The following is a 14,871-nucleotide window of genomic DNA, read 5'->3' as shown; positions in this document are numbered from 1 at the left end:
TATACTCACATAATGCGTTAAATCGCCTTGCGAGTAAGGAAAGTGCTGCCATCCTAGAGTTAATTTGAAAATAAGTAGCAAACTGTGAGTTATTAGCGACAACGAAAAACAAACGCTGTCACAAATGCACACACCACACACACACACATACACGCACGCGCGAGACTGACATGTGTAGTGCACGGGTTATAAATTTCTGAAATGGAGTTGGCAGGGCAGAAGCATAAATCTATTTACATACTTACTTATGCACATAAACACATTACAAACTCAAATGCAAACACGCTTGCGGAAATATTAGTGTTTGTCTGCATAAATAAGTAAATATGCACAACTTTTATTAACGCAGCGCTCCGCATTATGAATAACACTTGCTACACGCCGAGTCGCATCGGAATCTATGAAATAACGCATTCATCATTAAAAATGTATGAACTCACAGAGCCACATAGATATACGGGAAGATTTATGTTGGCTTGAGACGCGCTTGCGAATGAATAGAAATAGAGATGAGACTCAAATCAAATTTGAACTGCCGAAAGAAACGCTGGGTGTGTAGATAATCGTGCGATTGCCACCGAATTTATGTCTCCATTGCTACTTGATTGTGTTTACTTCTACTTATTGTAGCTGTAAATCTTTTGCCAGTACTTTTGGTATTAATACCTAATAAACAGATTGGCTCAAACCACCCAAGCTGAAGAGTAGCTTTATGAACCATGATAGGTACTGCTATGAGCAAATAATAGTAAGACTTTCTTAATAATTTTCAAATTCCTAATTTATTATTAAAAATGTATGTCGTCCCCCTCAAAGTAATCCCGCTTGGCACCAACATACTTGCGCCAGCGAAATCCTCGAAACAGTTGTTAAAATCATTTTCGGAAATAGCCTTCAATGCGCGTAGCGATTCACGTTTCATGTCTGCAATAGTCTCAAAATGGCTTTGCCAGAGCTGTCGTTGAGTTTGCTGAATAGCCAGAAGCCAAACGGAGCTAAATTCGCGCAAACGACGCATAACACTCAAAAAGCATTCCTTGTTGGCAGTTTTGCCGGAAAAGAATTCGGAGTGCACCACACATCGGTAATCGAAGAAAACTGTCAACATAGCCTTGATTTTTGACCTGTTTTGACGTGTTTTTTCGGCTTCGACTCACTTTTGCCACGATATTCGACCGCTTGAATCGCCAGTAATAATACGTTTCATGCCATCCCAATAGTCGGAAAGCATTATCTCACAGACGTTAACTGTTTTTCTAAAAAAATTAGTGATTTTGGAACTTTCACTTAGTTGAGGCCCAAATGATCTTTCAAAATGGTTTTCACTGATCCTTTCGATATTCGAACGATACCAACCGTCGACTCTCAAACACCGATTCCTTTATTTTATTGACGTGTTGATCATCAGTTGATGCTGATAAGACGCACCCTCTTTAATAATTTGTACGAATCGACACTTGGTCGCGACAAAACAATTATCACCGAAGGCCTTTCCTAACATTCCTAACGTTTCGGCATCAAAAAGTTGATTCCATACACAACACTTAATGGAACTTCTTTGTTGAATAATTTTACACATCGTCCCCGAATGCATTTTATGTAGTTCAGGAAGACAAGCTTACACTAAACACTAATGATTATGTTGATAAAACATTTGACACAGTTGTCCTAGACCGTCATACCAACCTAGAAAAAAACACTTCGACCAATGGGTTTTCGCGCGAAATTTCAATTAAAAAGTCTTACTATTTTCTGTTCACAGAGGTATATATTTAAAAGTGGTGCTTTTGGCTTGGTAGACAAAGAACGTCCCGGGCAACTGGAAGAGTTACTCTATAATGATTGTTGCCGAACACAAGAAGAAGCAGCATCGTTGGAAGTCACTCAAGCAGTCATTTCAATACTTTTTAAAGGAGCCAGAATCATTCAAAAGCAAGAAAATTGGGTGTCATATTAATTGAAGCCAAGAGACTTTGAAAGACCATGCAAAATGCAAAAGCAAATAGTTTTTACATCGGATTGTAACTGGAGATAAAAAAATAGATTCATTATGACAACTCTAAATGCAAAAAATCATATGCGTTGAATATCTACGACCCCAAAGTAATGCTCTGTATTTGGATAGAGTTGAATTTGTGAACTAGACACGAGCCAATAATTTTCCATCATAATAATGCTTGGCATCATGTTTTAAAGGACTATACCAGTGTGACACTTTTAATTTTTTTTTTTATTTGCTTTTTCGATAGTTTATATTTCCAAAACCATCCTGTGAAATCGGCAAGGTCGTATTTTGAATAGTTTTTGGATGGCAGCGATCTAAAGAGCGACCGCTCGCAGGTATAATCATATATGACATTTCAAAATTGCTGACCTTCATAACTCAACGAGAAATTAACCGATCGACTTCAAATTAAAACTGAGTATTGTTAAAAACTTTATTTACTATACAACGACCTTGATTTTTGATTGGTTGAAATTTGTCAATTTGGCATTAAAAAAAAGACCATTGTTTTACCTAGAAAAACGATTTTTTTCAAAATTACGCCATTTTGTTAATTTTTGATATTTTTCAAAGATCGTATGTCATTGTATAGGAAATATCTTTAAGTTTAATAAACTTTTTGAATTTTTTTTGTTTCAGCTACTCATTCGTCCGGAATCATGTCAGCAGTTGGAGCACTTTTTTTTTGGCACCTCTGAAGACAGCCCATAACTCCGGTATTTCTCAAAATGTTTGTAAAAAAAAATCTTAAAATATAGCTGAAGATATACCTTATTACGTTCAAAGAAGTTCCAAATATTCAATCGCGTACTTTCTTTTAAAAAAATTCACGAAAATCGCCTAATTTTTCATGCGTTCCACTGGCATAGCCCCTTAAGACAGCATAAACATTATTTGAAAAACAGCGTCTGGAAAGTTTTGCTAATTGTTCTTCTGACTACCATTTGGTCGACGCAGAACGCCCTCACAGAATATGGCTCACATCAGAACAGGGCATCAAAAATTGGCTGGATTCATTCTTAGCCAGCAAGCCGGTGAAGGACTTTTGGCATGGGATCCTCAAATTTGCCAGAAATTTGGGAAAAGGGGAAAAGTCAAAAGCCACAACCAGAGAGAAACCAATGAAAAACGTTGAAAAAAAATTGAAATTAATGCTGCAATAAATGTTAACATCAATTGATGGTAATCCAATAACTCACTCACGAACTCTATTTAAAAATTTTCGGAAACTTCAAGTCCTTCATAATATTTCCACATAGCTCAACACAAAATTCTACTCTCAAAACACGGATGTATAATACGTATAAAAACAAACTTTAACACCCCTTAAACACCACTGTCTTTAAGTCTACATGAATTTAAACTCAGAGTTTCATAACTCTAAAATTGGAACATGGATTTAAATGTTCACCCAGCAGTATTTCCCAACAAAATGTAACAACAACAAATGTTCTCCTAAACGCACAGCCTTAAACTCTAATTTTTTACCTACTTTCATGAATATAATCAAATTTGTTTTCCAATTTTATGAAAAAAAAAAATAAAATTAGCATTTCCACATTTTATTAACTTGCAGGGTATACAAATTCCCACCAAAGCACGTAATGACCACAAAATGCACTATAATGCCAGGCAACGCACAGCAATGTATACTTTGCGGCGCCAAGCTCCGTGCACCTATGCTGGCATCGAGCGGTTATACGTGTGCAACAAATAGCGCCAGTATTTGCATTCTAACCAACCAGCTTGGGAAGTTTCTCTCTGTACATTTTAAATTCAAAATTACACGCAAATGTGGTATTGCCATATCGGTTACTGTTGTGTATTATCAGAGGACTTTCGTGCGGGAAGCTGTTTTTAATTAAATAAACAAATGCGCCGCAATGTAGGCTACGCAAAGCGTCGACTCATGCAATATGCATGTGAGATTATGCGGGGTTTCAATTGAGTTGCAAATATTTTCATATTTATTGTAACATTTTTCCGTTGTGTGTGTGTGTGTGTAGATGTGCATATGTAAATGCGATATTAAATGCAGTTGTAAAAAAATAATTACAATTTAATTTAATAAAACTGGCTTTAATCTGCTCAAAAGCCAGAAAAGTGCGTTTCTGGTTGACAGATATAAAAATAGTTATAAGAAGTAAGGAAGGGAGGATAAAGTTATATATATGATTTTGGTCTACATCTATTTTAATTGAAAGTAGAAATTATCGCATTCATCATTTCAAATTGCAGTCAAGAATAAGCATTATTATTAGATTATTTCTAAATTTCTATGCATTATTCATTTCTTACACATTGAAGGCTAGAAGTAAATTGGAAGTTCGAAAATATTTGTATTGACCCGATTTGACCAGATTTTTGGCACAAGGAGATGCTGTCAACACAAAAATATTCTCCCCGAATTTCAAAACTAGATTTCACAGATTGACCGATATGTTCGGTAAAAAATCAGTCAAATGTGCTGGGGTCCAGATATTTAATATTTGAGCTATTGAAAAACTAAAGCACGTTTTAGACAATTTATGGATATGAAATTAAATATTTTAATTTATACACTGGTGGTGAAAGAAACAAATGGAATTTAAAGCTAAGGATAGGCACGGTTGTTGTCCGAATTCGCATACCAAAATTGGTTTGAAATTGCTCGGTTAGTTCCTGAGACATAAGATTTCACCTAAGAGTGGGTGGTGCCATGCCCTTTGTCCAATTTTTACACCTGCTCCTACGATAAACTGATAAAGAGGCAGTCACTCGGATTGCCGACGAGATTTTCAAATACGGCGGCGAAGAACTGATAAGGAGCACGCCTCAGCTTCTTTGTAGAATATGGTCGGACGAAAGCATGCCCAACGATTGGAATTTAAATGTCCGAGCGTATTTTGTGAAAGATTAAGGCCCACCGCAAACAAACTAATCCTTATCAATGTGGCTTTAGTCCAGGAAAATCAACAACTGACCGAATATTCACCATGCGTTAAATCTTGGAAAAGACCCGTGAAATGAGAATCGACACGCACCACTTCTTCATCGATTTCAAAGCTTCTTTGGCAGCACGGGAAGGAGCTGCCTTTAAGTCGTTATGTCTGAATTTGGTATCCCCGCAAAACCAATACGGCTGTGTCAACTGACGTTGAGCAACACCAAAAAGCTCCGTCAGGATCAGAAAGAACCACTCCATGCCGTTCGATACCAAACGAGGTTTCAGACAAGGCAACACCCTTTCGTGCCACTTCTTCAATCTACTCTTGAAGAAAATAATTCGCACTGCAGAGCTAAATAGGGAAGGTACAATTTTTTATAAGAGTGTACAGCTGCTGACGTACGCCGATGACATCGATATTATAGCAATATCTCCTGTCATCTAACAAACAGTCGTCGCACTCGCGACTAGGCTCCCACGTCACTGTTGACAGTCATAACTTCGAAGTTGTCGATAATTTCGTCTCTCTTGGAACCAGCATTAACAGCAACAACAATCTCAGCCTCGAAATACAACAGTTGCTACTTCGGTCTGAGTAGGCATTTGAGAAGTAAAGTCCTCTCTCGACGAATAAAGACCAAATTCTACAAGTCACTCATCATCCTCGACCTGCTTAATGGTGCAGAGGTATGGATGATGATAACATCTGATGAGTCGACGTTACAAGTTTTCGAGAGAAAGGTTCTGCGATGGATTTGTAGTCTTTTGCGCATTGGCAACGTTCGGTGGAATGAAGAGATGTACGACGATATTGACATAGTTTTGCGAAATAAGAGACCTCAGCTACGCTGGCAAGGTCACGTCTTCGAATGGACGAAAATGCTCCAGCTCTGAAAGTAATCGACGCAGTACCCGCCTAGGGAAGTAGAGGAAGAGGAAGGCCACCACTCCGTTGTAGAGTTCAGATGGAGAAGAGAGGTCAAATTGCGAAGAGAAGAAACGACTGGCGCGAAGAAAAAGAAGCCTTCATAAGCCTCTTTAGTCTAACTTAGTTTTAAACCGCGCTAGTAATGTGTCGAAGAATCCTATAATAGTCTAAAACCGATTTAAATTTGAGCTCACTTTAATAATATCAGAAGTGCTATCCCGATTACTGTTATCCTTATTACTATTATTTTTTTTAATACCATTTGCAGCAACAGCACAAGTTAAATTATATTTCCTCTTCCTAAAAAGTTCTATATATCATGAATTGTCCACAAGGAAGCAAGAAATGTTGCCACTAACGGTAAATAGTTGAAACTGTTCCGTAGAGGACACATAACCACTAGCAATGTACTATATTTACAAAAAGGAAACTCGCATCAACTACAAACACACACACACACAAAACCGCAGAGCGGTGGTGTGTCGGGGTGAGGGGAGCACAGGAAGTACTGCAGGCAAACTATTACGGAAATGAGTTGGCAACGTACGTAAATGAGTGTAAGAAGTGCAAATAGGTTGGAGATTAAAACTAAGAACAAGCAAACGTCTCAGTCGTTTTGTGGTCTAGCGGAGAGGACTGGGTGGACAGGGAGGACGGCGTTTAGACACCACGACGAAATAATAATAAATGGCCGAGTGTAAGCATACGCAAAGTGCAAAATGTTTCGCTGAAGCACAGGAAATGCTGTCGACAAGCAGACGACCCTTGCAATGCAACGGCGAAAGCTTCGAGCAACGCCGTGGCAAGTATATTAAAAGTTGGTGTGTAGTTGTTGGGGCAGTGGCAAGTAGCAATATGTGTTGCATACTGACGAGCCATAAAATATTAATTTCATTGTTTTATTTACACTTGTAAACGGCTTTCAGCCGCGAACAAGTCGTTTCAAGTGAAACTCATAAATCGCCGTGCGCCTAAAAGCCTGCCACATTTTAAAGCATTCCTGACGCCACATTTATTTCGCTCGCTGGTAAGCGTGCGCACAAATTATTGCACAACAAAGGCAAATGTTTACAAAACGAAATGAAAGCAAACAAATACCGTTCGAATTCCGCTCAAGGTGAAGTTCTCTGTTGATGTATTTTTGTTTTGTCGCTTTTTTACGCCACACATATGTAGTCATATGTGTGTATGCGTGTGTGCGTTTATTTCTGCGAAATAAAATAAATTTGTATCAAGCGGCCATTCGAAGGCAGTGTGACAAAAACAAAAGTGTAAATTCGGTAGTCAAACACACACATGCATATGTATGTATATATAGATATGCGGCTATTTCCCTTGTAACATTTAACTCCTAATACAAATTCACATATATTTGTAGTCGCCGATTTTTCGATACTCGCTCTGTGTATCTACGCCAAGATGGCAAGTTGCCCAGTTCGCAACTCGCACATCGACAACACAGCGCCACTACCCAGACAATAGCGTCCAGACACGGCAGCGCCAGCCCGCCAGCCAAGCAGGCAACCGACCAGCACCAGTCAGGGTCCCGTCGCAGCCGCTGCGAAGCCATTGCCAGCATTGAAGTTGGCGGCAAAATCAAAAAGTGGCGTCGTATTGTAGGACTCGGAGCATATCAAAGGTCGCTCGTTGTCTAGTAGGAGAGGCGCACCGCTTCGCACAATCGTTGGGTGTCCTTTTGGGCTCGTCTGCCTTCTTCGCTGGCGGAGCACAGACAATGCCGGATGTTAGAAAATTCGGCTTATTCCATTAGTATTCGTAACATTTGTTTCGCATTAAAGCAGCTAGGACACATTATCACAGTTTCTTCTTTGCTTTTATCGGGAAATTTCGTATCCGTTATGGCAATTTAGCAGCCTGTTCATGAGATGAATAATTTTGTTTGCTAATAAGGGTTCAATGCACAGCAAAACAGATACTTTGGAGTTGTACACAGCCGCCATTTTCCTTTTATTACAATAAAAATTTAGGCAGATATATGTATATATGTTGAAAATATATTTCGACTCAAAAATCCTTTTTTCATTGGAGCCGAAACTACAATGAACGGAGCGCTACTTATTCTCTATATTTTGCTCGTATTTTTTCAAATGTGTAGCGCATTTTGCGAATTGGGTAGGTGACTTAGCTAAATATATTTGCCATTGCGCCTAATTGTAGGCAACATTTGCTGTTAGTAATCAAAACTCCACTTAAAACAAACTTTTATAAAACTTTGGGTTTTCATAATGCAAGCTCTCAATTTCTACATAATTTTCTTAAAGTGTCTACATCCCAAATCAATTAGTTCATGGAAATTTATTTTGTTTTCCACATATTAAAGTGCTCTTCTCCGGAAAAGCTTTACAAAAACAGGAAAACACGCTGCTGTTGGCCTCCCTTTCATGATTATTTCATTACCCATGATCACGTCGACTTAAAGGATTTATTGCAATATGCTTTAATTCAGTCGCTCAAAATAAAAATGGTGAAATACAATAAACATATCAGCAGGAGTAAAATATACTCAGTTAAGGCGCAAAAGAGCAGTGACAACTCACACGAGGAGACAAGTGGCAGACCACAAGATAAGCATAAAATAAAAGCTGCCTGTACGAAAGGATAAAGGACCAACGGTTGAATTTTAACGGCTGCTCAATGAAGTGTGTATCCTGAGGTAGGTTTATGGTTATGTATATACCTTATGTATACGATTATATGTACATATGTACTTATATGCTTCCAATGGATAATATTAAAATATGCGCGGATTCCAAGCGTTATGAGCTTGTCAAATTTAAAGATATATGAAATATAAACGTGTTCTTCGTTGAATTTCTTGAGAGCATATCTTTAAGCATTTTCATAGAAATTACAACACCACACACCAAAATCCTTAATGTTTCTTTCCATTTACAGCGCATTGCCCGGCAAGCATTCGTGCAATGAATAAAGAATTCTATTCATTCGAAGAAAATAAAATAGAATAAAACTGGACCAAATCATTTGACCCCAAATGAGGGCGAACCACTCACACACACATAAATACTGGGCATTATCGTTCATTGAAAAATCGCAGAAAAGATTGAGTGAGGAGATTTCAACGCTTCGCACGCAATAGCTTGCATCTGCGCTAATCAAGGGGCAGCAGATCTTCAATGCAAACAAACTAAGAAAAGCGGGCAATGGATGAATCTAAGGCATTTATGAGTGTGGGTGGCAACCATTTTTACACCAATACATAAGCATGTAGGTGCACAAATCTAAAAAGTATGAAGCAACAATATTTATATTAGAAAGAGGGCCATTCAACCATAGTCGGGTCATTAGTGGGTGATGCAATAGCAAACTACCTAATGGCGAGACGGGATGTTAATGAAGAAGCTCATATAAAACGCCGAGGCTTTTGTGAGCAATTTCTTGTGATACATTCCGACTATTGAGGTTATTTTAGGTTCTTGTTTGGGTTCGAAACACAAGTGATGGATAATGATGACAGTAAACAGGAAATAAATAATAAATAAATAAAAATAGGAGAAATTAAACTTACGGGATTGCAGTGTGGAGAATTGTGGATTTTGGTGGTTTGGGGACAACTCACCTGAAAAGAGAGAGAGAGAGAGAGAGAAACGAAAAAGGTTAGATTGAAACAGAAATATTTAGAAATAAAATAAATAAATAAATTTTTTCATAAATTTCAGTGATGATTGTTTATCGCGAGCATGAGTTTTTGAATGGTACAAATTATTCAAAGAGGGTCGAGAACGCGTTCACGATGAACCACGTCCAAGACGGCCTTCAACATCAACTGATTATCAGCACGTCAATAAAATAGAGGAATTGGTGCTTGAGAATCGACGATTATCAGTGAAAATCATTTTGAAAAATCATTCGGGCCTAAGAAAAGTAAAAGCACGATTGATTCCGACTACCAGAAATTCATGAAACGTATTATTACTGGCGATGAGGCTTGGTTCTAGCTTACGATCCGAAAAAAGTCGATCAATTGGCCGAATAGCTTGGGAAAGGTGAACCGAAGTCCAAAAAAACTCCCCAAAGCAGGTCAAAAATCAAGGTGATGTCAAGGTATACAAGTCCTTTCAGACGAAACTGACTCTTTGAGAGGTTCCTTGGGTTTACGGGTTTAAAAAATCGCAATTATTTATTGCATTATTAAATTCTACAAGACTTCTAGAATATTGTCCTTAATTTTCAAGTTGATCCGAGTAATAGTTTCGGAGATACAGCCTTGAGAACTTGTGCGCTCGAGGCTAGCTAGGCTAAGTGCACCGTCTTTAAACGCGTTTTTCTCGAAACTGTGTTTTTGAAGTCGGTTGACAAGATTTCTCGAGAACTACTCAACCGATCTTCATAAAATTTTACACAGGTCTTTGAGATACAATTCTTAAAGACTTGGACGGAGGATTTTTTTTTTCGATTACAACTATTTAAAAAAAAAAATGTCGCGAAATTTTCACTGAAATTTTAATTTTTTTTTGTAAAAATGTCTGCCAAAAATCCAAATTTCAGCATTCTTTCCAAATTCTAAGTTAAGAATTTCACTAAAACACGTATTTTACTATAGGTGATGCTTTAAGGAGTTATCCTGCCAACGCGAGCGCAACTTTTTCCCGAGGAGTCGCCGGAATTGGCGTCGCAATGGCCGAGTTTAAAAAAAAAAAATTTCCAAAATTTCAGAATTTCTTTGTATGTACATATATAGTGTTTGTTTGTAACAATAAAAAATTCTAATGAAATATTTAATTTTTGATATGAAAAAAAAAAAATTTAAAAGACTGTTTTTTACCCGAGGGAACCCATGCAACCTCTTAAGGTAATTTATAATAAGAATTTTTCTCATACACATATATATCTCTTACACGATATGTTGTTTTATTTATTAAGGAATAGCGGTGCCATTGGACACAAACGCAGCATAGAAAAGTAGAAGGTGCATGCCACGCACTGATTGTTAATGCAACAAACTGTGTAAAATCGCATTGTGCAAAGCAACAGCGAGTCAACACAATTCGAACAATATTTCTTTATTCTTCGTTACAATTTTTGTTTTTAAACATCAACAACAACAATAACGTAATTACCAAGTAGTTGCGAATTGTTCGCTTTGGCGGCTTAACATAATGGACAGAACAGAAACTTCAAAGAGTGCCAGAGCCAGTACAATGAAAGCCGAAGGCAAATAAGAAATCAATAGACAGTATACAGGAAGCTTGCTGGGGGGTGGTGCGGCGCGGCGGAGGCTGAACAATGCGTGCGCACAGTGAATGGGAGTCGCCTCCTTGTTCTCAATTGCAGCGCTATATTGTATATAATTCGCCGCCAATTGGCAGCAGTCTAATGAAGAAATGAAAAAAGACAAGAAAAAAGAAAAGCAAAAAGGAATTGGAAAAGTAAAGTGATCGCAGCAGCCGGCGCCCGCAATTTGCAACTACTTAGCCGTGCTGCCAGCGATTGCAATTAATTCAGTGCACATAAATAATTTGTTGTAAATAGTGTGTAACGCACTTGAACGGCAGCAACAGAAACAGAAATATTAACAAAGCGCAGAAAATTAAAATAAATTGCCAATACATGCGCAATTGATAAATAATGCAAACATGGCGAGAGAAGTCAATGAACAGTCAAGTGCTCCATTTGTGGCGGGGCGGGACGGCGGTGTAAAATAAATATGTAACGGCATAAAACACAAACAATGATTGGCCACACAATTCGCAATTAATTAAGGAATGCAAAGAGCATTTGCAGCAGCGCAGAAAACAAACAGCTTCATACAAGGGCGCGCAATCATTGTAATCGCAAGAGATAAAGGCGAGCGACTGCGTGCTTCTCCGCAGCGAACATTTTCCAATTAAACGCATGGCGATCCAGAAGTGGATGACTACAGTCGTAGTTGTTGTGGCCGCTGCGCTGCAAATTACTGACTTACGAAGCCATTACATGTGTAACTGCACTTGAATAGAGTTGAGGGGGAATATTTATGGAGGAAACTTCGAACAGCGAATTATCTTCGAGGCATTATTGGAAATATATTTTCAAAAATAATAATATTTTATATTTTCAGTGCATATCTGCACATAAAGTGTATTAATTAGCAATTGGCTAAGCAAATCGCATGACCTATTTGTTGTTTACACACAGAGGGCCTAAATACTTCGTCATTGAATCATGCACCGACAGGCATATAATCGCAAGATTTAGATTTTCGTCACCGATTTAGGATGTTAAGGGTTTATCTCAGTAATTTTCTGGTTTTAGCGAGATTTTGTCAAACAAATATTGATACTTTTTAATCTATTTGAGATCTTCCTGTCCAACCTTCATTTAGCGCCATCTGTTTGTCAGTAGGAAAATTTATCACAGCTGATTTGGACACTTCAAAGCGAAAAAATGTAAACAAACAAATAATTAAATTCAGCTGACAACTGAATCATCTGCGCTTAAAATCAAAAAGTGCATACATTATTATTTTAATTTTCTATTAAATGAAAAATTATTAAAACAAGACGAGTTTTATAAAAAATATTGGAATAGTGGAATATCTAAGTATCTAAATATGTTTAGAGAAACAGTTCATATCTAAAACTGTCCTTCGACGATCAATCAGCAAGTTTCTGATGTGAAAAAAAGCGGACCCTCAAATGTAGAATACAACTCATATAAATTTCGAAAATACTCCATTTCCAAGCCTGTGCAGTTTGAAACCTCTGCGCGTAATATCCTAATAATCAATTATTAATATCGCCTTATATAATGAAATCATGTATTAGAAGCAAATATCAAGTGGCAAAAAGTGACTATAACGGTGATATAATTTTATAAAGCAAAAAATTTGGAACAGTGCCCGTCTAAACATTCCAGAGTTGTATGTATGTTGCACTGTGCATAATAAAATATAATCAATCATTCATGAAAGCAATCATAAATCTACAGTAACAAATAAAATATATAAACAAGATCGCCCACATATACTCATACATACATATATATTTACATACATACATACATACTTACATGCATATACACAGACATTAGAAAAACAAATGAAAGGTTATATCATATCTCAAAATAGTTTTCGTTTTGCATTGACTCATTTGCAATCGGCGAGCTTATCGCGCTTTTAGCGAGACAAGTTTCAAATATATACATATAAAATATATACATATATGCATACATATATATGGATATGATAATCATGGCGCAATCAAATTTGTATTTATTTTATTTTTAGCAAATTATTTAATTCTGAGGATAGATGCGTTTTTAATGAGCAATAAATAAAACTGTAATTGTACAGAAAAGCTTTGCAATAAACAAATTGCATTATTCACATATATGTACATATATACACATACCCACTTATATAGTATTATATGCAGTTATGTATGTAGATGGATGGGAAGTTTGTTAGCCGCACATGAATCGGGTGTAAGTTAACACATCACGTAGGTCACACACTAACCACATATCGGCAATTTTTGTATCAGACGTGTAAACAATGCAAAAGTTATATATTCCAAGAGTATGATATACGACGAATACTTCTAGTTATTTGGTGATATTTCAAAAGTAAAAAGTGTATCTAATTTCCTTTCATTGCTAATTTTAAGTGTGAAAAATCACAATTAACGAGTTTCATCCTTATAACTGTCTTCATTGTCACATATAGCCAATGTGGCAATCATCATTCTGGCTAATGTTCGAATATCGTCCTCGAATCATATCCTATCATTAGTGCTTAGTATAAGCTTGTCTTTCTGAAGCACTTAAAGTGCATTCGGCAATTTTCACGATGAGTGAAATTATTCAACAAAGAAGTTCCATTCAATTTTGTGTGCGGAATCTCTGGTGCCGAAACGTTCAGAATGTTGGAAAAGGACTCCTGCGATAATTATTTGAAGCGAGCAAGAGTGAGAACGCGTTGAGGACGAACCATCAACATCAGCAGATGATCAACATGTCAAATACTAAAAGGGCTTGAGAATCGACGATTAACAGTCAGAGATCGGAAGGATCAGTGAAAAACATTTTGAAAGATAATTTGGGCCTAAGAAAAGTGAAAGATTGATTCCAAAATCACTCAATTTTTTCAGAAAAATGGCGTCACTTCGCTTCTGTGAAACAATGCTTTCCGACTACCAGGATCTCATAAAACGTATTATTACTGACGATGAGTCTTGGATCTATCTTAGATGAACAGACGATCAATCGACCGAATATCTTGGCAAAGGTGAACCGAAGCCGAAAAAACTACCTCAAAGCAGGTCAAAACTCACGGTTATGTTGAAAGTTTTTTTCGATTAAGGAGGTGGGGTCCACTGCGAATTCCTTTCAACTAGTCAAACTGTCAACAAGGAATACCATTTGAGTGTTACGCGTTGTTTGTGGGAAGCTATTCGTAAAAAATGGTCGAAATTATGGGCCAGCAGCTCTTGGTTTTTGCACCACGATAATGCACCAAGGCATATTAGATTGATTCTTCGTGAGTTTTTCGCCAAATTATCACACAATATCGTGCCACAACCACCGCATTCGCCTGATTTAGCTGCGCGTGACTTCTAGCTATTCTGCAAACTCAAACGACCGCTCCAGGGAAACCTTTTTGAGTTTATTGAAGACATTAAAGGGGATTACTTTAAAAAGGACGACACGGATTTTGCGAAATAAATTAAGAATTATATCATGAACAGTCTTTTTTGTTCTTTTTTTGTATAAAAAATATAACTCACATTCAGTAGAAGTCTACACTACTAGAAGTATGTTAATAGTTGAAACTTTGTTAACTGTTTCAAACTCAACATACATTTTTAAAATATGAATCTGTAACCAGCTCTTTGAACCATTTTTGCATTAGAAAGATCTTTAACTATCACTCCACCACTTTAGACCATTCCCAAGCCATGACCTAACCTAATCTGTACACGACTTATTTCAGCTTTTATACAATTATTTAATTCTTATAGCTTGTATTTTTATGATAAGTGATTTCTTTATTTA

The 14,871-nt window shown here is 37.1% G+C and overlaps 1 protein-coding gene across 13 annotated transcripts in view; it reads right to left on the bottom strand.

The window, feature by feature from the left end:
• The window catches only part of LOC126763680 (phosphatase and actin regulator 2), a 228,264-nt gene that overhangs the window by 173,618 nt on the left and 39,775 nt on the right, over positions 1-14,871 (bottom strand). For 12 of the 13 annotated variants that reach the window (XM_050481402.1, XM_050481400.1, XM_050481405.1 and 9 more), the window contains one exon: positions 9,407-9,457. The exons of the other annotated variant lie outside the window; for it this stretch is intronic. In XM_050481402.1, the coding sequence (XP_050337359.1) occupies positions 9,407-9,457 (51 nt within the window). The remainder of the gene's footprint in view (positions 1-9,406; positions 9,458-14,871) is intronic. 13 annotated transcript variants of the gene reach the window in all.

Source organism: Bactrocera neohumeralis, chromosome 6 (genome assembly GCF_024586455.1).
Source record: "Bactrocera neohumeralis isolate Rockhampton chromosome 6, APGP_CSIRO_Bneo_wtdbg2-racon-allhic-juicebox.fasta_v2, whole genome shotgun sequence".
NCBI lineage: Eukaryota > Metazoa > Arthropoda > Insecta > Diptera > Tephritidae > Bactrocera > Bactrocera neohumeralis.
The sequence above is the reverse complement of the archived record's forward strand: the minus strand, read 5'-3'. Positions and strand labels throughout refer to the sequence as shown.